At 42.2% G+C, this 22,355-nt stretch overlaps 1 protein-coding gene across 2 annotated transcripts in view; it reads left to right on the top strand.

Annotated features, from left to right (window-relative positions):
- The window catches only part of rxraa (retinoid X receptor, alpha a), a 98,470-nt gene that overhangs the window by 63,822 nt on the left and 12,293 nt on the right, over positions 1-22,355 (top strand). Inside the window, exons 4-6 of one of the 2 annotated variants that reach the window (XM_075456175.1) lie at positions 10,600-10,750; positions 13,577-13,756; positions 18,620-18,789. In XM_075456175.1, coding sequence (XP_075312290.1) covers positions 10,600-10,750; positions 13,577-13,756; positions 18,620-18,789 — 501 coding nt within the window. Of the gene's footprint in view, positions 1-10,599; positions 10,751-13,576; positions 13,757-18,604; positions 18,790-22,355 lie in introns of both variants that reach the window. The other variant, XM_075456176.1, reaches the window with a different exon arrangement.

The raw sequence follows: 22,355 nt of genomic DNA, 5'->3' as shown, positions 1-22,355 counted from the left end.
ATTTTTTAAATAATGTCATTTTCACCAAATTGCTACACAGAGGCTGCTTTTCACCTCAATTTTATAAATCTTCGTAAAAAAAAAAACTTTTTAGTGGCTTCCAATATTCCAATATGAAGTGATAAGTTCTGACATGAGCGTGGCTGCAAGCGTGGCTACTGCGGTCGGTCTTGGAGGTCAGGGTTAAGTCATGTGTTGCAGTTCCGTCCTGCATGTCAAAGTCCTGTTTTTTGTCTCAGTTTCAGTTTCGCAGTCATTACACCCCTTTTTAAATAGACACTCCTTATGTTGGTGTCAGTTACAACTAGCTTTAGATGAATTGGTCTTGTTCTGATGATTTCTGAATTTGATTGTTAGAAATACAATATTTTTACGTTAGACGTTTAAGCACGTTCACTTAAAAAATCCTTTTAACCGAGCTTTAGGACTGGTTTGGGTCAGAGTGGGAAAAAGCTGTAAAGCTTTTCATGCATTTCAAAATGTCAGTGTGCTAAGTTCTTGCAAATGTGCAGGACCCTTTTCAAGTATCACAGTAGACGCCTTTGTTGAAATATTCAAGCAGTATTCGACCTTGTGTCGTACAGGTGCTCCTTTGAGCGGTTAACTGTGATTGTTTACATAATTGAGAGTGTGGAGGCTTTTAACTGTTGCTCGGTGAGGGTGGAGAACAGCAGTTTGATTTCCAAGTACAACTCAAAGGTTAAAGATGGTTGCGGTGCCCTGTGGTCTTGAGGCGCGGCACTTCTGATGAGACGTGATTTGAGTCAGAAGGCGTATGCCACTTAACACTCCCCTTAACACTCAACTGGCCGGCTTTTCTCAGGAGCACTTAACTGGAACGAGGTCACAGCCCAGCTCAGCCTCCTCTGTATTTAACCACCCAGAGCTCAGAGGAAGACGCTGCCGGGGCTAACCACTCACACACACACATACACACACACATACATTAAAACGGCATATACAATCATTTTAATTTAAAAGGCACATATTGCTCTATTACTTCCCTTAAGAACCTCTTTTTTAGCATAATTTAAAGTCCAAAGTTTCTTTTCCATGCATGAAAACGTCAAATTTGGGCAAAAATCAATAAATCCCTCTGGTTCTGATTCAGCACTTTGATATGTTTGAAAAGGAATGGTAATAATAAAAGCAGCAAAGCGTAACCATCCTCCACATCAAACGCATAAAAGACTGTGTGATGAAAGAGGAAGATACGATGACCAAAAGTCCCATTTTTACAGGAATCTTCCAGCCTTAAACAACAAAACCACATGTAAAGAGAGAGATAGCCCTATATCATCAGCCAATTCTTACATCTCAAACCGCAGCACTTCCCCCTCAGCCTCGTTCAAAGCTTCCAGACACAGTGACACTCTGTAGCTATGCTATTTTATTTCGTGTGAGAAACAACAAACCAGTTTCTTGTGCCTCTTTGGTGCATTCGGGTCATCTGCTTGGGTTGGTGCAAGAGATCAGAAAAGCATCTGCATTTTTTCTGTGTTTGCACTGTAGGCTTGATGGTGTGAGTACAAACACACCATCAGCAAACATTTTGCAAGAGTATGACCGTGACTCGAAATGCATACCATGTCTTTTGTTCTGTTGTCTGTGGAGGTATATTCATTTATTTATATATATATATATCAAGTGATTTAGCTGTTTCTGAATATGAAAGAGATTGCAGGAACTCTCTGCTGGAATGTGGTCAGAGGCGTTGCCAGGCCACAACAGTGCTTATTACGATCAGACCCATCAGGGGTTTTGTCTGTGGGATTCAACTCGCTGACAATACAGAGCATCCCTCGATCACAGACACCACAAATCTTCAGGCAGCTGGAAGGGATTATGTGCAAGGGTTGGAACACATTTCACACTTCCAGTTACAATAGAGAGAGTTGTCTGGCTGTTGTCTTTTGCGGGGAAAAAAAAGGGGGTTCTTTATCATCAGACCACTGCGGGGTCCAACTTTCCATTTTATGGCTTAGCCTGTACCCCTCTGGCTCCTGCTTCAGCTCTCCCTCTGAAACCTCCCGGAGGATCCTAAACTAACAACAGGCCTCCAGTGTCTCTCAGTGCGCCTTAAAAATACATATAAAGCTGCAGTGTTTCCAGCGTTGAACACAGGGACAAAAAAACCCTCAATGTGAAAAAGGTGTAAATGTTTTACAAGAAATGGAACACGCGCTTAAGAAAGTTATAAATGAGCGACGGCGGTGATGTCATGTTCCAGTTCTGAGTACGTCGTGTTCGGGCGAGGAGTCGCTAGGAAACCAAAACACAACATGCACCAGCTAAAGGGAGGGAGAGTGGTGGACCTGAGCCCCTGCCTGTATAGGAGTAATAAAGGTCCATTCGGCTGCTCAGGGCTTTGATGGACCTCGCTGTACCCACTCTGCATGATGTCATGGTTGCATGGCCACACAAAGGAACTGTGTGTAGCCTCTCATGGGAACCATTAAGGCTCTCTAATGTCAATCAACCCTAACATGTATTGAGGAAAAGGTTTTTTTTTTTTTCTATCTGTGCTGTCTCCAGGTAGCAATTTAAAAAACTGATTCAGAGGTCCTTTTTTTCCCTTGCAGTTAGCACATGGAAGTGTAGCTAATGAGGAGATTTAATTTAGTTGTGCTTAGAGCCCAGCTCTTAAGTTGTCAGTGTCTTGTTGAGAAAATGCTGCTACTCTTGGAGAGGGGCCTCTATGTCAAGTATTACAAGTGAATTATACTGCATCTGTTCCATATTAAAACTGTTCCAGCTATTTTGGAGCCAAATTTGCATTCTTTCCTGAAGCTTTTATACTGAAACATATGCAGGAAGTGTTTTTGAAAAAGAGGTAAAATCCATTAAAGCACAGAGAGCAGAATCACCACGTTAAAACATACGTTTCTTATCAGAAGAAAAATTCGGAGCAACATCTTTTTCCCCCCATTGCTTTAACCTTACTCTCCTTTATTTGTTCAGACATCCTTCAGGCCATTATTTGAGAGCTCATTTTACAGTTTGTCATTTAATATCGCTGGACTCTGTTTGTGTGTTCTAACTTGTGTGGGGCCACAAATGGGTAAAGCCATTTAGGAGGTGGCAGCTATAGGGGATAGAAAGGGTAACATTAGGTTTATATTTCACAGAGCAGCCTACTAATGTAGACTCTAGGCATCGTGGGTTAAATATCCCTGGGGCGTATTTATTTTGGAGCTGGGAATAATCCCCTGAAGGTTTAATTGCATCTGTTGGTGTGATCTTACAGCAATCCAAGACTTTCTGTGGACAGGCGTGTATACTGTGACATGCCTGTGAAGTTTAATGACACTAACTGTTGAACACATTCTAATTTTTCACTGCCACCCACATGTAAAGCTTGTGTGTGAATAGGATAGGATGTAGGTACATACAATATTTACCCCAAACCTATTCTAGTTCTTTGTTGTTACGATACATATCTGGATACGGATGGAACCTGTTGATACGGTTCTCTTATAATGCAATGTGTAATGCTTTAAAGCAAAAGAAAGTCAGACAAAAGCGTAGAATCAGCAGTAAAGATGAGACGAGAGGGGCAGGCATGTACAGAAACGCAGTTTACACCACAGCTGTCAGATGTCTGTGTTCGCCAATAATCTTTTTTACATTTGGCTTGCACATGGTTCTCAAAATACCTCTGACTTTAAAAAATATATGTGTGTGATATGCCATAAGAGTCATCAGTGTCTGTGTGTGGCTCAGATGGCAGGTTTGAGCTATTTGTTAGATAACGAAAGACGACAATATCAAGAGAATCTGCTTAACAAAGATTCGACCTTGTGTCCGTTATTCATTTAAAACAACCAAGTTGCCTAAACTGCCATAGTTGAATAGTTAGATGACACCAGACTGTTGTTTTCCCAAAAAAAAGATCATCCAAACAGCTGAGTGTAGAAATTGTTCTGCCAGAACCGGTGTTGATCACCTAATCGATTACTCACTCGGTGGGAAGCATTCTGTTTACTCGTTAGTCTCACGTTAGAGTTGAACCCAGTGATTTAGTGACTTACACGTTCTCAAGATAAAAGTCTGTTGGAGCTGGAAGTCAAAGCGCTGCTAAACTTGACACAAAAATTCCTTTTGAATAACTGCTGGATTATGTGCTCTTTGACAAACAAAACCCCACTCTGTTCATCTTCATGTACAGTCATGTGGAAAACAAAGGGAGTACACCCCCATTTAAAGTGGAAGGTTGAACATATCGGAGAATGATGACGAGCCAATCTTTGAAGCACGGTAAATACAACCTCCAGATAAACAACACATTACACCGTGTCATTAGTCCTTTATAAAGAAAATAATAAAACAACAGCGCAGACACGGTGTATTTAAAACCAAACGGAAAATAAATCAATAAATTACTTGTAAGCACAGCAAATCCTTTGCAGAACCACCTTTTGCAGCAGTAACTTAAAGTAACTTCTCTAAGATCATTGCTGATTTCTTTCCTCCTTGGTGCACTTACTTTTTTTTTTACCATGAGTGTATTCAAAAAAGCGAAAAAAAATTTTTTTAAGCAAGTTTAACTCCAAATGAAAGCATTTTTTAATCTCACCGGACATTTGTAATAGCTTGGAACACATCCACCACAGAGAAAACAGGCATATACGACACATGAGCATTTGGGGGATTATGATGCAGTGCCACAGACTGACTTTGCTTTGCACTTGTGAACTGTCTTCCCTGTACACCATGCCAGATGGATACAAAATGTTGGCAGGAGAAACCTGCATTTGGGAAAACACTTTGGGGTTTGTTTGCTTCCTGGTCATGCACATGATTGGACAGATAGTATGTGGATTTGGTGTTTGTAAGACAGCGTTACATCTTCTTTTACTCATCACAATAAGAGTATCTAGTGACTAGTCAAAAGCAGCCATAACTTTTGAATAAGTATTTGTAGTGCAAGTGCAAAACGTTTTCTGTCAGTAGCTATTTACTTCCTCATTTACTTCCATAGTAACTGTGCAAATATACTGATGCAGGATAATTCCAGTCATTTACTTGTCAAATTGGAATTGTACATGACTCATTCTAGAAAAGTAGGGACTCATTCTGGCAGCCACTGATCATTTGTTGCTAAAATAAGGATTTGTTGTCGCATATAAACACTAAATATATCTGGGTTTTTTTTCATATGGATACCAGTTAATATTTGTGCATACAGATATAAGGAAAGCAGAAACATTTTATTACAGTCCGGACGGACAATGGAACTTATTGCAGAGTTGCAGTGTCGGTGCCCACAGGAGCTGAGCTGCATCCTGTAAAAACATCCCATATGCTCATCCACGCTCACTCAAAGCCAAAAGGACACGGTCACACATGTGCATGCGGTGTTTGCTGCCAGTTCGTCTCCAATGCGCACACAAATTCCCACGCAGGCATGCACGCTCATTAAAAATACACAAATGCATGCATGCCAAGGACCCAAGCACTCCCACGAATGCTGAAAACACTTAAGACCAACACATGCCCAGACACTGCCAGGCTGAGGTGAGACAACAGCTGAGAGGCTCTCTGCGTATTCCCACTCCATCGCAGCCAGGCTCACAGCGATCATGCCGCCCGCTTAATATTCTCTTTTTGCGTAGCAGAAGTTTCTGTCAAAACACACACACACTCACAGAGTGCCAGCAGTGCTTGCAGTGATTCATTTTATCTGTTGTGGCACAGCATGAGGTGAGTGTTGTAAACCTCCAAGCTGTCTAATAATGCCTGCATCTGCTAAGTTCCATCCACCGAGAGAGAGAGCAGAGACGGTGTTTTATTAGAGCTGGGCCGCAGTAAAAATCATGAAGGGATTTTTATGTTGCCACCTAAGTAAATGGTTGATAAATGATTATATGTTTCTTTTGTAAGCCATCAAAGTACATGAACTGAGGTCGAGGTGTGAACGCGGTTCTAAATGAGGGATCCCTGTTATTAAGGTCCCATTTCGTTATCTGGAAACACTCCATATGTACAAAAATAGTGACATTGAATTACAGTATTAACTGACTGTTGTAATCTTAAAGGTTTGATCAATATCTTTGTTGTTTGTTTTTAAAGTAAAGTTTTAATCTTGGTGCCCTAAAACATATTTTTGAGTTTCAAATGCAAATAATTCAACAGTCAAGTCTCCCAGCACATGTTCCCTGAATGTAATGGATAAAATCCACCGTTCCTTCCTCCAGCCTGATCCCGAGAGCGATAATTTATTGTTACGCAACAGTCCTATTTGCAGAAGGCCTTGACGTTAATCTACAAATAACGGCAGGATGAATGGTTCTGTGCATTTCATTCATGCTCACACCCTTGCATTTGTTAATTTGTGTGAGCTGTGTGCGCGTTCAAACAGGTGTCTTTTAAACGTATATTTGACTTTGTCCCCTGGGGTGTCTCACTGCGAATGCACCCTGAAGGCCACAGAAGAGCCGGGTCCATTAACGGGTCTCCCTGCAGGAAACCCGATCCGCTATCTCTGTTAGTGCGTGTCCAGATAAGACTCTTATACACAAACACGCCACAGTGATGAGAAGAAAGTCCTCTCTCATTCCTCTCATACTTTGCAGACCCACCACATAAGTTGGCTGTTAGAAGGAAGTGATTGTCACAAGGTGTCAGAGGTGAAAGGGGACTCAGGGTTATCATTGGGTTACATCGTGACCTGATTCCTGTCCTCACCTCTGACAAGGCTGCCGGTCAGGCTCCTTCGTCTTTCAACAGGAGACCTGTGTCCTCTCCGCTCACTTCCTTGCGCTTTACAGTCCGTTATTGGATTTTCTTAGTTCCATGCCTTGAAGCAGAAGTACATTAAAGTTACAAAAAAGAAACATTCTCAAGCTAAGCAGCTTGCAGCCAGTGATACAGTGGTGGAGAATAGGATCTGTAACAGTGGATTGTAAAGTGGAGCTTTCAGGTCCTGGTGAAGCTGTGCTGCTGTATAATGAAAAACCTTCTGATGGAATTCTATGAAGCATTTTGAAAGATAACTTCCTCACAAGTGAAGGTGCCCTTGAAGTAGAAAACAACTGAGGTTCCACATGAGGGTTGTGCATTGAGGAGTGCTGTGTGAGGATTTGATGTCTCCTTTTGAAGTGTCTTCGTGAGCAAACTCGGCTCTGACTTTCTGAATCAAGCTAAGCCCATCTTAGGAAGAGGCCTCTGTCTCAGCTCCTTTCCTTTTCTTCTCTACACTCCAGGGATGACTCCTGACTTTGTTTCACCATCATGTGTGTTGTCATTGCATACTAATAGTTCACAGGACCTGCTTTAGTGCCAAGATCATTTCTTTGTGTTAGGTTCTATTAGGCATTTAATAAAGCACAACCTCTGCCTATATAGTGAAAACTACATTTGAGAAGCTGTTAATTCATCGCCTTTCGTCTAATGTCTGAATATTCCAGCAGCCTGCTGAAGCCAGTAGGTGGCACAGAACATATCATCACATATATCACTTTGGTGCGGAATCTGACACCCGCAAGCAGACCGAACCCCACTGCACTGGATGTACCAATCCAACGTCCTCTGTAGCGCGTTACGCAACACCTGCAGCACATCAAGCGCTCTTCAGCTGGGGCATTCTGGCCGTTCGAGTTGAACATTGTTCCGCAGGAAATCTTAGGTCCTGCATTTTTGTCCTTGATATTAAATGTCCTTTATTTGTCTCTCTTCCTTGGTCTGTAACAGTTTGAACCAAGCCTTCTTCTCCTTGGGCAGCATGCAAAGACAGGATTGTCACAAAGCGTTTTTCCCAAGGCGACAAGGCTGTACACACAGCTGGCATACCTCCTCGTGAACAGTCACATGTGTGTGTTGTAAGGGCGGGTGCATGTATTCTATTTCCAGTGCTAGTCCCGAGCTACTTTAATCCCCCCGCCTTTCCATTGCCATGGGTACAAGAGAAAGAAAGACCCCCCAGCCTGACTACCCCAGTGCGGGGAGCAATGTTGCTACGATTGAGTTGCAGGTTCTCTGAAAATAGACTTTGAGAGGTAGAATCTTTTTTTTTGTCAGGCAGACAGAGGGTTTGATAGTGACAATCCCTGCCGAGGAGTCGGCTCTGCATGTGCTGCGCTACAGGGGAAAAGACTAGAGACAGGCGTTTAGGTGAGGTAAGACCTCATAGTGTGTGTGAGAGTGTGCCCGCGCGTGTGTGTGTGTTTGTGTGGTCGTGGATGAACATGCAGAGATGTGTGAAGTTATATTAGAATAGAAGAAGAATAGAAAAATACTTTATTCATCCCCCAGTGGGGGAAATTAAAAAAATAATTCAAAATTATTAGTCCATTTCTGTCCTATCAACTTCTTTTAGAAATGGTTTTGTTGGGTTTAAGAGGGCACAGGAGTGAAATATATATATATATATATCTATATATATATATATATAGATATATGCTAATTGATTCCAAAATACTTTCTTCTCCCCTGGATTTGTACCTACATGTGAACCTCTGCAGGAGTTTTTTTTCAGAGCTTCCAGCTTTGTGTGTGTACATGTGTAAACATGTCATAGAGAGCAGGCCAGGAGTGGGTGCCACAGTGTGACCTGAACATTTTCTTGCACTGACGGACATCAACCTTTTCATGTCACCAAACCCACCAGCGGATGCATCACTCAAATACTGTAATTTATTCAAACCCACATACGCTTTCATTCTGAAACTGGAGTCATGATCCCGTGACGCTCCGCATGTCATGCTGAATTCTGTGGAAGTGTGCATGAAATAATGCAGAAGACTTCTTGCATTTTCTATTTGATCTGATGCTTAAGCAACAGAGTTAGGAAACATTTCTCAATGGAGGCTTGCTTTATGGTAGCTCCAAGCTAAAATAGAGAAGAACCGCTGACATTTTTCCAACTGAGGTTGTTAAAGAGGAATCAAGTTCTGGAGTATAACAGTTTTAAGAGATGAAATAAGATGCCTTAGAGCCACAAAAAGCTTGTGCACTTTTGTGTGTACACATGAATGCCTGTTTAAATTAACTTCTGTCACATCAGCTTCACCTTTGCGATACACAGCCAGAACAATAGTATTACATCCTCTGTGGCTCTGAGGCAGCTTTGTTACCTATAGCTGGAGGGTCTAATGAAACATGCTGAGTTGCATTAGGGTTGTTAGAGTTTGAATCATAACTAAAAATCAGGATAAGTCCACAAAACTAAACAAACGTGCAGTTCTCAAAATCTTTTTTATTTTTACATTATTAGCGATATAAGTTATTTTTGATCATTTCATTATTTTGTCAACAGGAGGCCAGAAATTCGTGGAATTTCCCTTTTTAAATTAAAGAAAGATTTTTTTTTTCTTTCTTTGAGCTGATCTGCTCTTGTTGAATTTTTTACTACTTTGTTGTTTTATGTTGTCTGTGGTGCAGCTTCTTTTCAAACCATCTTTTGGAATATTTGTAATTACACATGAGAAAAAAAAAAGCAAAAATCATGTCTGAGCAGCTATACCTTTTGTTATCTAGAAATTGTAAATATTTGCAGCCTAAGCCCTGATTAATGAATGTGCTTCGGGTTGAGTTTTAGAACTACCTGCCAACATCCATGTATAGTCAGTGGCTGTGTGTGAGAAACTGATCTGATCTTTTAGTAGCTAGTGGATTGTGGATTATGGATTATGATGGATGATGATTTTAATCTGTCTTGTCTGGTATTAACAGAGTTTGGAATTCTTGTGGTGTTTTTTTCATATGTGGTTATCTGATAAAAGACATGGCTGGCCACTCTGCCATCTCTGGTCCAACAGTCAACCGTCTATAGCAGCTTATTCCCCCTTTTCTTCCCATCTGCGTAATACCATTAAGCTTTTAGGCTAGTCAAGCCAACTACTGCTTTTACTTACTAGTACTAATGGTTAGCTTACCTTTGTTCCATTTGTTCCATTTAGGTTTTTAGAACAATTTCTATCTGACCTGGCAACATTTATCTCATCAGGAGGCATGTTGGTAGTTATAATAATTAGCCTCCCCTTGCTTTTCTTTTTAGCAGAATGCAACTAGAGGTCAGTTCGGAATGAATTTTATCAAAGCTCTTTTTCGCTGGGGGGGGGGGGGTGCGGTGCACAATTGACGATAGACTCGAGGCAGCAGTTGTACTGCTGCTAAAACAAATGCTGTCTCTTTATTCTGCCGTGTTGTTAAATTTTGCAGTGGCATCATGCTAGCGCTGAACATTTTGGTGCAAGCGGGGCTTGTTGAGAGCATGAATAAAAGAGTTTCTGGGGTTGAGTGGTGCAGGACTTTGCTGCGCTAGATTTAGACCTCAAACAGAGGTGAGCAGGAAGGGAAAGAGAGACTGGGGAAGCGATGACGGTGCAAAAAGAGGTGCTGTCAGGCCTGCTGATCATCAGCATCACGTATCAGCAGACGTGATATCCTTTTTCGCTTTATGCATCAGAACTCTCCGTGTCCATGTTTATGTTGGTAAAGTCCTGTCTTCTTAGCAAATGTGGCTGTCAAACTGTTCCTAATGTCATCAGGTTCCAGCTCGGGGCTTGTGCGATGAAGTGTGTTATACTGCCAGTTTTGAGTTCAGGGGTCTGCATTGTGACCTGTCGGCGTGTGTGTTTATGTGTGTTGATGTTCCAGCTGAACTCTCCGATGAACTCTGTCAGCAGCACGGAGGACATTAAGCCCCCACTGGGCCTCAACGGCGTGATGAAGGTGCCAGCCCAGCCCTCAGGCACAGCTTTGTCGCTCACTAAACACATCTGTGCCATCTGTGGTGACCGCTCCTCAGGTGAGTGACATCAGGTGGGAACAGCTGTCTGGAAAAAGGAAGCCTTGCACAAGCAAAAACGTTGAATATAAAAAGTACTCTGATGTCAGACTTTGTCCTTGTTAAATCGTGTACACATGTCAGACCCTAACCAGAGAGTGCAGTGAAGCACTGTGAGGAGTCATTGATCTAGAAAGGCATTGGTAATAATCTTTCAACAGCTGGGATAACTCCATTATAATTAAATTCTAAAAAAAAGAGGAGTTGCCCTGCATTCAGCTCAATCCTGCGCTGTAACCGCACTGAGAAACCTCCAAAGAAGATCCAAAGTTAAACTTTCGGTAGGAAACAACCCCACTGACTGCTTTGGCAGAACTATTCACTGCAGCTTCTTGCAGTGGGAGACCTTCCTGGAAGGACAAGTGAGTGAATTTTTCACAAATCTTGGCAAAATGGCAGGGAGGCCAGAAAAAAAAAAGCTGCTTCGTAGGAAAAGCAGTCAAAGGCTGCAGCATAAGAGCAGATGAAAGAAGCAGAAATCATGAGGCAAAAGATCATTGGTGGGATGAAACCAAAACTCAAATCAGCTTTGAGTGGAATAGAACAGTCCTGTGTCTGAGGGAAACCATGTGCAGCCCATCACTCATGTCATGGTGTCACTACTGTGAAGCAGTCTGCAAAGTTGAAGGTTGAAGGCAAATATAGACAGATGCTGTCAAATTACCTTCAGGTAGTGATATCCTTTAGTGTTGGAGGGTTGCTCCTAAAGCACAGAAAAATGTGTCAAATGTCATTATCATTGTGATGATAAAAAGTCGTGTGAAAACAAAAGCGTACGCCCTCTGTCAGATGATACAGGTCAAAATAAAAAATCATCTCAACCTCACAAGGTCTAAACAGTAAGTAAACCTTAAATGAGCAAGAACACATGACATATTACATCATGTAATTGTTTATTAATTGTCTAAAAACAGTCATTTTGACAGTTTGCCAGACTGGAGCTTTCAGGTGTGTGTTAACACAATGCTCCACCATTCTACATGGAGAAAAGTTATTCTCAAGTAGAAAACATTCAAGACTTTCAAGTTGTCAATCTTCACAGGAGCCAAAGTCAGGTTCGCCCCAAGTTCAGACTCAGAGAAACTATGATAAGAATCCGAGAGCTACATCTCAGACTCTACAGGCCTCAGTTGTTAAATGTTAAAGTTCATGACAGTATAAAAGCCTCTTCTCTCATGGCAGAACATGGCAGCACAGCTTAGGCTGGCAAAGTTGCATCTGAACGAACGACGAGACTTCTGGAACAATGTCCTCTAGACAGACAAGAACAACATGGCGTATTCTGCAGTCAAATGAGAGCTCATTTGTCTCACAGCTAAAGGTTAGCTGAAATTGGGTGGTGCGGCAGGACAATGATCCGAAGCTCACCTGCAAATCTCCAACAGAAGGGCTGACAAAGAAAAAAGAATCAAAGTTTTGAAAGTCCAGACCTTAGTCTGAGTTAAATGCTGTGGTGGGACCTTTCCGAGAGCTTTACAGAGACAAAGGCTGACAAACTTCAATGAACTAAAATAAAATCACCATAAAGAAGAGTGGATCTGCAACAATGTGAGAGTATGACAACATTATACAGAAAATGCTGCTTTAGATTATTGTTGTTGAAAGTGGTTCTAAAAGCTATTGAATCCTGTATAGTTTCACATATAGTGTAATATATTGTGTTTTTGTACATCTGATGTTGTATTCATCTTATTTAAGTCTTGGTATGGACCAAATTATTCTTATTTTACTCTGGAGGAATTCAACTTTTTTTTAAGAATTTTCTTAAATCAAATGAGCCTTTAGGAGATGTTCACAATCAAAAAGAAAAGAATATATATGTGGGGTTTTTTTTGTCTTTTTTTAGAGCCCACATCAAAACATGCTCATATAGCTCACAAAGGTCTAAAACTGCAAATCAGAAGAATGAGTTTTGATTATTTTTTGCCCTTTCATAAATTATTTGCTCGTTTCAAAGTTCTCGTCATCATGCGCTACCCTTTGGTCAAGAACTAGAACAACAGCTCCAACCACAAGCATTTAACCGACAGTTAACTGTTCGATACAGGAAGTGACTTACACTGGAGACTTTGCAGAGTCATCTTTTTTCTTTTTTTTTCACACGGCGAACAAATAAGCCTGTGTTTAAATATTTTCCTGGGGTTAACCATGAAAACTTTTTAGCCTTAGGGCAAAGGTGGATATCTAATTTATTAGACGGTTATACTGTCATCCTGCGTCATCGGTGTTGCATGCACCCGTGGGGGAAAATAAAAACAGTGTTTAATAGCAAGTCATGCCTCATTTAGGTGCGCTCAGAGGCCTTATTTATCTTCTCTGGTGGTCTGACCAGCAGAGAGCGAACAAAGACGCAGTTTGAGCAACACTGGAGAATGCAAATGGACTTCATCCGTCATAAACAACGAAAGGAGAGCCTTTAGGAACAAGGGACAGACATGAGAACGGGGTTCCCCTACAGCTTGCCTTTAGTAGGCTCCTCTATTCTTTTCTTTCACCACAGTAATGTAAACCCCAAACACAGTTTTTCACTTTCATGGGCCTCTGATCATAATTGCTCCTTTGTTCCCTCGAATGCTGGTTCCTTCATGCGTTTGTGTGACTGAACATTAGGACTATAAATTTAACTGTGATCTCAGTGGGAATACCTGTTAATTATGTTGCATTGCATTCCATGATTATGTTGGTGAGCTTGTGGTCACAGGGTGGCACACACTGTCACCAATGCAACCCAAAAAGTATCCTATACTATCACTAGATAAACTGCTTCTGTTTCCCCTCTTTCCCCAGGTAAACACTATGGGGTGTACAGTTGTGAGGGCTGCAAAGGTTTCTTCAAAAGGACTGTACGCAAGGACCTGACCTATACCTGTCGTGACAACAAGGACTGCGTCATTGATAAGCGCCAGAGGAACCGCTGTCAGTACTGCCGCTACCAGAAGTGTTTAGCCATGGGCATGAAGAGAGAAGGTACAGCACATACCGTTGAGGATAAAGTCCCACTTACCCATACCCTCAAATCTGGACTAACCCACTTACATACATATTTTAAACCAATATGAAGTCTCTTTTTATGGTAATCGGTTCCAGTGCAGTGCAGTGCAGTGAACGAGTAAATGTGATGTACATATTTAGGATTCTGTTCACCAGGCAAGCACTGAAAACTGAGACTGCAGATTGGCTTGATTTTGTAGTGTGCTCCCAACTTTTGTGTGTTCTCAAACTGCTGTTTAATAAGACAGTTTTTGCACATGTCGGTATACTTACTGTGTGTATTAGTAGGAAGATTAGCAAAAGATATGAGCCTGCAAGATACCATGCACACATATACATTCACGTTTGTAATCATTGCAAAATACAGTGAACAGTGAGCTCGAATTCTCCTGGTTTGACATAAACCAGGCAGGTGTCAGGCCAGAAGCATGTCCCATGACATAAGGCATTGAGGTTAAAAAAAAAAAGTGTTCTGCATTTCCTGAGATATATATATAATGCTTTCAGCTGTTGCACTGTCGCAGATTCGGTCTTGGCGTGTGTGGAAGCTGAGGGCTTGAGAGAACGGCTAACTGTGAGGCTTCGCGGTGGTGGTGTGTGCACCGGCCCCCTAAATACAGTGTCCAAACTTTTAATTTTTATATAACAGGTATATATATAACTTATTTGCTGAGTCTCTATGTCACGTGAAAGCTGACTTTGAAAGTAGAACAAAAAAAAAAAAAAAAAAAAGGGGGGAAAATGTCTGCATAGTTTAGGAAAATAACGGACATAACTTCTGTGATATGGACTCCACATATGAAAGTTCATGCTCAGTGTTTTGGGCGTCACTGTCTAGCTTCTTTATAATCGGCTGTCACCAGTTAATCTCTATAATTACGGCTGAAGCTGTGCTTTTCTGTTGGGTTGAGACTTGTGAGTAACAAGATAGCTCAGCTTAAAATAGACAATTAGGCATACCCTGCTTTATTGTCTATTTCACTGTATGTTGGTTTGTGGTTTAGGAAATTAATTTCATGCTGTATTACATAAGACCTGAAACGAGTGATTGACATCATTAACTCAGTAGGATCATCTCTACTGAGGTGTTCAAGAGAGAATGGGGTTGTTTTCTCAGATTTCCTTACAGTCATGTTTTCACGACAGGAACATTTTCAAACCTGAAGAGGAAGTCCTAAGCTGAAACACTGATAGTCTGTTTCACGGAACTATCTGGGAAATCCTCCGTAGAAAAACTATTTGGAAAAGGGTTTTCAAACAACACTTGTGAGATTTGATCCAGCATCTTTCCGTCAAAGTACAGCTTCTGTGACAGGATGCAGGGGAAGGGAGCGCCCACATACAAAGTCGCATGTAAGTTTGGTCCCAGCATCTGGGATGTAGCTAGTTTTTTCCAGCTGCAGATTTGGATACAGTATGTATCTGTTGTTGTGTCAGAAGAAAGCCCCGGCATAACTTTTACAGAGGAGGAGGAGACGAGCAGCAGTTAAGATGGTTTGTCTATATCATGTCATCAGGGCGATTTCAGACTCGTTCAGGAGCTACACCCGTATTGTGACCACTTCCAGGTCTAATTGAGGATGAGTAGGGAGAGCAATTTGACTGCCTGTTCGTCGTACTGAGACTCAGCTTCAGGTAGCCGATCAATCCTGTGGAACGACTGGCAGTTTGTCTGAGATGGGTGAATTCCTGAGACTCCCTTTGATTCCACGCATTGAAATATCGTCATAGTGCTGCACCCAAATTAAACTTGTTTAAACTTCAGAGCACAGATGCACGAAATGAAATGGCCCTCCAAACTTGACGTCACAGTAGCTGGCGACACGGGGACGTGCACCTCCAGATGTTTGTGTACTGTTGTGTGCCGCGGCGCGGTTGGAAAACAAGCAGAGCTGCAGAGAGCAGTGTGTGAGCAGGTCCATCCACCGCCACTCGTCAAGCAGCCGAATGAATGGATTTGGCGCCGTGTTGACGTCACATTTCGCTCGTGCGAGCTTAACAGCAGCTACGGGGCTTTTCTTTCAGTTGGACGTGTAATTATTTTTTCGTGTCAGGGAAGGTTTGCTGTGTTTGTTCTGAAGAAAGAAGCAATAGATTATGGTTCATGTGATCAGTCATGTAAGTTGAATGTTTATTAAAAAAAAGGCTAAAAGCCACTGTGAGTGAGCTTGTTTGCGCAATTGTTTTCATACGCTGCGAGTTACTGAATGGCCAAAATTGAATCAAAATGCTTGTCAGTGTATAACTAAATTGGATCACGTCTTGGAATTGCACGGCATAGTGAAGATTTGCGCCACATTCCTTATTGTATGTACATACTTACTCTGCTATTTGAGAAATAAGATAGTCAGGGATTTAATCGGCCACATGATGAGGCCACAATACAGCATGTTAATCAGACCCAGGTCATTGGTCATTATTGCCAGAAGCACCATCATTTTGGTGTTTATGTAAATACGGTCAGACATTCATGGTTAAATGGGCAGCGCCATCATTCTGAACAAATTCCAATGCAAGGAGCCTTCTCTACATGTCATCTACTCTTGTTGTGCTCATCAGTTATTTCTTTAGCAATCTACCTTTTGGTTGACTCCTCAGTTCAGAGCCCCATGTCCCATTTTATTTGAACCCATTATTTTGTGGCGTTTGCGTCTTTAAATGTTGAAGAGAAATCAGCTCAATGTGTCTTTTGTTTGCTGTTCTCTCTGCCAGCCACTGCGTTTCTTTGTGCTTCTTATGGAAGGCAAGCACAGCACACCTGGAAACACCTGGCAGCCTCCAAAGCTTTGTCTAAGTGATACCTTCGTCATACTGAAAGACCACTTGTTGCTATGGTGATTTTTACATGACAATCTCACATTTTCTCAACAAAAGTGACTGGCTGGAGTGCTGCCACTACTGGAAAAATCACTCAGTGATGCTGTATCGTTGTCCATCTCTGATTTTAAAGCCGACTCCTGAGCAGACAGCGAGTTGCTAAATATCGTTTGTGATTCATTGTGGAGCCATAAAGTAAAACACCTTCAGAGCGTGACTGCAGTGTGCTTAAGAACAGGAAGAGTTTTGTTATGTGAAGGGAAAAAAAACAGGCAGCGAGGTGAGAATTTTAACACTCCGTGTAGGTGTTAAGAAATGTAATTGCTCTCAGCAGTGCTCTTAAGTACTCTTTCGCACATTGAAGATATCAATCAATGCTTTTTCTCCATTATGGCATGGCATTTTTCGAAGATAATGTGTAACATACAGTACAGCGATGAAAGCAAAAAAAAAAAAATATCCAAAATGCAGGCGCATGTTGTGCAACTTCATTGTCAAACATGAGGTGAGGACACTTTTTTCTTTTCTTTTTTTAAAGTCTGATCCGTCTGAACCAAATTTTACTTGACCTTTTCTTGCCCCCCCCCCTCCTTTCTTTTTTTATTTATGTCATTGTTGGGCTCTTTACTCCTTTCAAGGATATTATCATTTACTGCCTCTTGCCTCACTCGCCGTGCCGCCTAAGCCTCCCCTGCACCCCGAGGGCTGTGGTTAGAGAACAAGGCAGCAGTAGCCCACAAGGCTGAGCGAATCCACAGAAAAACAGGATTAAATGAATTTATGCTCTCCCAGTCAGGACAGGAGAGAAGGAGGTAGGGGGGGGATAAAGCTAACATGATTTCAGCCCTCCTCACCTCTCCGTGACTCCAACACAAGTATTCTACCCTTGGGCTGACCTCCACTGCCAGACAGCAGTTCCTCTAAAGTGGGGCCCCTTTCTCCTTCTCCTCTAACAACCTCTGCTTCCCTTTCCCTCAAAACATGACCAAGGCTCTCCAATTGAGGACATGAAATAGAAACCAGAAGAGGGAAAACTTGAGAAGACAGGTCATCCTGCTCACCCCTTATATGTGATATGTCTGTGTGTGTGTGTGTGTGTGTGTGTGTGTGTGTGGTAGCAAGGCTACCTAGCCATAGGTATAGACTGGTATAGATGCACCAAATGAATTTGAATTTCTAAAAGTTCTTTATCATACGACACATTATTTTATTAATCCATGGTTGGAAGAAAAAGCCACAATACGGGCTTTTTTTATTTTTTTATTATTGTTCGGTGGTATTTTGAGGGAATTAAATTATAGCCTTTTGTAACGACAAAACAGGCGAATGTAACTTTCTCACTTGAGGGTGGATATGCGGTTTCTCTCGCCTCGGCCGTGAGCCTCTGTGTCTGCACAGCACACAAACCATTTCCTGTCTCTACCTGCCAAGGCGATCAGAGGGCAGAGCCAACTGTTTAAATCTGTTTTTAAACACAACACTCATTGACTGGTGCTGATGCTTTTCTGTGGAAATGTTCTGACCTTCATTCACGGCATATGGAGTGAGCAAAAAGTACATTATTCATTATGTGTCTATGAATGATCTTTATAGGATTTTTTTTGTCATCGAACACAACACGAAAAACCCATTTCCTTGATAGGGAAACTGGAAATCCAGGCTGATTTTTCAGGCCTTGTGCAGTTTAATGCTCTGTTTGTATCCCATCAATATTGCTTAAACTGCTATTAATGATTGGACTTTCTCAGATAGGTCATACGTCATTCACCAGTTCAGTGAGGCAGACTTGATTACAGACACTAAAACACACAATACGGAGATCTGCACTGTGTTCACTTTACCACTGATGCAAAAAGCGGGGACAATTCGTAATCTCAAAACTCACCAAGTTGAGGGTTTTGCATTTAACCGTCAAGGTTTGTAGCGGAGTCAGACTCTTTGATTTAACTTGCATGCTCACATGAACACATGCTGACGCTGTCAAACAGCAGTAGTGACCGGAACCAGTTTTGTTACATACAGCCGTTCAGGAGGAGCGCCAGCGAGCCAAGGACAGAAACGAGAACGAGGTGGAGTCGACCAGCTGCGCCAACGAGGACATGCCCGTGGAGAAGATCCTGGAGGCCGAGCAGGCGGTGGAACCCAAAACCGAGACCTACATTGAGAGCAACCTCGGTGTGCCATCCAACTCGGTGAGTTGTTTATTTTTCGATACATTTGTTGGTACTCATCATTACCGTACTCCACCAACAGACACATTGGTTACTGTTCTTAATTTTTGGTTATTTATTCCTCTTGGATTCTTGCATCTGATATTTTGCAATGAAAGTTCTGTATGGGGCTGCCTGGAGCGTAGTTCCTAATCAGAAACTTAACATCTAAATTGGTGTCAGAAGGGATATTCAAGTGCAAACAGCCACCCGTGCATCAATACCTGTGCTTTGAGTAGTTTCTTAAATTGGCAACTCTTTAAAATTTGATGACTGCTTGTACAAGCACAATAACAAACACTGAGGTGTGCGTTCGGGTCGAAGGACGTCAGAAACTGATATCAGAATCGATCTGTTTTTCTGTGGATGAAAACATTTGGAGATGTCAGTTAGATTATGATCTGTACATATATACAAAATACTAATTGACACAGTAGTGGTATTAGGTTATGTCGGATGAAAAAAATAAACTTTCAGCTATGGCAGCCTTGACTGCAATTGGACCATCACCATAAAATATTTCCAGTGAATTTGCTTTCCTTATTCTTTTTTTTTTTTTTTTTTACAGTTTCCTTGTCTATAAAGCATGTTTTTTTTTTTAAGTCAGGTCTAAAGTGCATGTTGACTGCTGTTAGATGTTGCGGAATATAAGATATTCTGTCCTTTTTATGTGGGGACCTTTGGGAAGTGTCTGTTTGTTGTCTGGAGCGCTGGTATAGCTGTTCACCTCCTTTAGTCAGCTGTGAGTCTCCTTCTCTCCTCCCTGTATCAGCTGGGCTGTCTTTGACACAGAGGAGACTGAAGAGTGATGAATAATGCAACAGACAGACTGTTCCTGAAAGCACCCCACAAAGCCACAGCTTTCTCTGGAATTCTGCTGCAACACGGGAAACAGAGGAGCTGTGCAGAGAGGAGGGCGGGGGGTGGGGGGGTTCCTCAGGGATTCATCTGCTGCAGTGGGGGGAAATGTTCTGTGAAGTAAAGGTAGATAATGTGAGGACTGTTATGAGAGTAAGTGGGAGCTATTTTTTTGGGAGGCGGGGCAGGTGGAAATGTAGGAGATGAAAGTTGACATTCGAGATGAAGGAGGATGAGGAGTGGGGACTCACGCAGGAGCGGCTGCCAGCTCTGACGCACAGATGCACCACGTATGTTTGGGCTCCTAAATGATGCTGCCCCCGACATCACAAGGAAGTGTCACACGGGACATAAGAAGGGATGAAACTGAAAGGTCTACAAATTTTGGGGGGGATTTATTTTCTTGATTTGGGGGTGCTGACCTTTTAACTGAAGTGAAACTTGCAATTTTGGCACCGGATCGACGTTCGACTGTTCCGACCACAAGGACTCCCCTTCTCTCTGAATACCCTCCCTATGCCTCCATTGAGAGGCGCTGCCCCATGCTCTGATTAATCACAGGGCCCAGGTCATGAGTGTACACCATGAATAAGCCCCTGCCACTGTCTAATGACCGGGGTATAGCCAAGCTGAATAAAAGTGTGTTTATCTCATGGTGACCTAGAACAGGAGTTAAACAGGCGTTAGTAATATCCCTTCAGTCTGAGAGGAGAGGTTTTCTCTTCAGGAGGAGGGGTAGGGGAGATGATGCTATCATTCACCAATCCTGAGGGTTTCTTTACTTCTCTGCTCTATTTTTGGTGTTATTTCTGGGCGGCCGCTCTGCTGCCTGTGCATTAATTTCCTCCAAGGCTAATAAAAAGCTTCCTGAGTGTCCCTTTACTTGGGGCAGGAAACACTGCTGTTGTTTTGATGGTAATTAGCTGATGAGTCATCCCATCTTTGAGGACAGTTCTCCGTCTTCAATCTAAATTTAAAAAAAAGTGGGACACTCGAGTAATTCATTTTCATACTGATCTGTGTGAGTACCCAGTTTTCCCTCTGTTGTCACGCTATTAAAGTCTGGTTCAAGCAGAATAATGAAAAATTGAAAGGCATATCTTTTGAGTCCCCTCCATGTGATGAAAATTTCATAGGACAGTATGCAAGCCTGGCATTTCTCTAAGTAGCTGGGTGATGGTGATGCAGAGCGCCTGTGCCATAAATGTACTGAATTTCCTGGAATGAAGACATTTAAGTTGGCGGCAAACAAACTTTCATTTCTTATCTTATTCTCAGGGCCCCAAAAGAAACTTCCTCCTGCTTAGTTCCATTTTACTTCAGTATTCATTGTGGCCCGATAATATCCCCAAAACGCAGCTGAGTGACTTCAACAGTAAGCGCAGTAATATGATGCTGGAGAATTGTCCCAGGAAAGTATAAGCTCTTTTTCCCTGTCATCTCCAGCAGAAGCAAAGAATCCAGGTCAGTGTAAACATGGCGAAGATAGCCATGCAACATTCATGAGGCTTACCGTGTTTAACCAGAACCCAGGGACTCGTATTCGTATGAGGAGGAGGTGGCTTGACTCGGAGCACGTTGGAGTCCCCTTCTTGTTTTGATTTGTTTTTTGCCCAGTGTGCCCATTGGAGTGAATTAGCAGAACCCGTTCGTGTATTTCTGAGAGGAAAGACGGCACGGGGAAAAAAAACGTATCTCTGAGCTGCACCGACCACCGTCTCCCACGGAGATCAGATGCTGAAATATTCATGAGATGCCTGTTGTTCTGCTGCCCCTGAAGGAAAAAAGAAAAGACGACTTTCGGTTTTCCAAAAACAGCTTTGTGTCTGGTGTAAATGGTATATATATATTTCAGCTGCACATCTGTGATACTCTGCAGTCACCGTGAGTTTCGCACCGTGGGGAGGGAACACGGAGGAGAGGACAGGATGGCTTTTGTCCCGCGTACAATAAACAGACCATTTGAGCGTAGATCCGTTTTCTTCTTCATCTTGAACTAATCTTCTCCAGAGACCTGGGAAATTTAGCTTTTGGGATTTGGACTAGGAAGTCGGGGAGAAGTTGCAGAATGTTTTTTTTTTTTTTGTCAGAGTTCGAGTGCACACAGGGATACTTATTATAAGAATGTTTATTTGATTTGATATTATGCAGAAAAGTGTGTGCACATAGTCCTTGTTTACACATATGCATATGAAGCATATGCACTCCTGGGGTGGTGGTGGATTACTTCTCTGTGATTGACAGTATTGTTTGGGACACCCCCCGCCCCCACAACCCCATGGAGTTCAGATTTAGTAGGTATTCATATGGTATGCTTGGGTTGTAGTAGTTTTTAACAGGGTGAGGGTACTCTTTAAGTAAGAATGATATCTCTGGATCAAAAGCACCACTTCAGAAGAAGCAGTTCGTTGGTGCAAACAAATCCAACTCTTACTTTTCTACACTTGACAAAGCTGCTTTACACACATATTATTGATTTGATTATCATTACTCAGCCAGGGGCAGTCCCCCAGGTTGAAAAGAAAAAAATGAATTATTTGTAAGGGGGGAAAAGACAAACCTGCCCTGACTGTTAAATCTGTAGCCCTCCTCCCAATGTGCACTTTCATCCTTGTTTATAATCTGACCAGTAATTCTGGTGCTGTTGGCTCATGTGTGCAACAGAGTCTGTTCACGTCTGGTTTGTAGTT

This window comes from Odontesthes bonariensis, chromosome 22 (assembly GCF_027942865.1).
Source record: "Odontesthes bonariensis isolate fOdoBon6 chromosome 22, fOdoBon6.hap1, whole genome shotgun sequence".
In the NCBI taxonomy this organism is placed as follows: domain Eukaryota; kingdom Metazoa; phylum Chordata; class Actinopteri; order Atheriniformes; family Atherinopsidae; genus Odontesthes; species Odontesthes bonariensis.
This window is presented reverse-complemented; position numbering and strand designations above follow the sequence as displayed.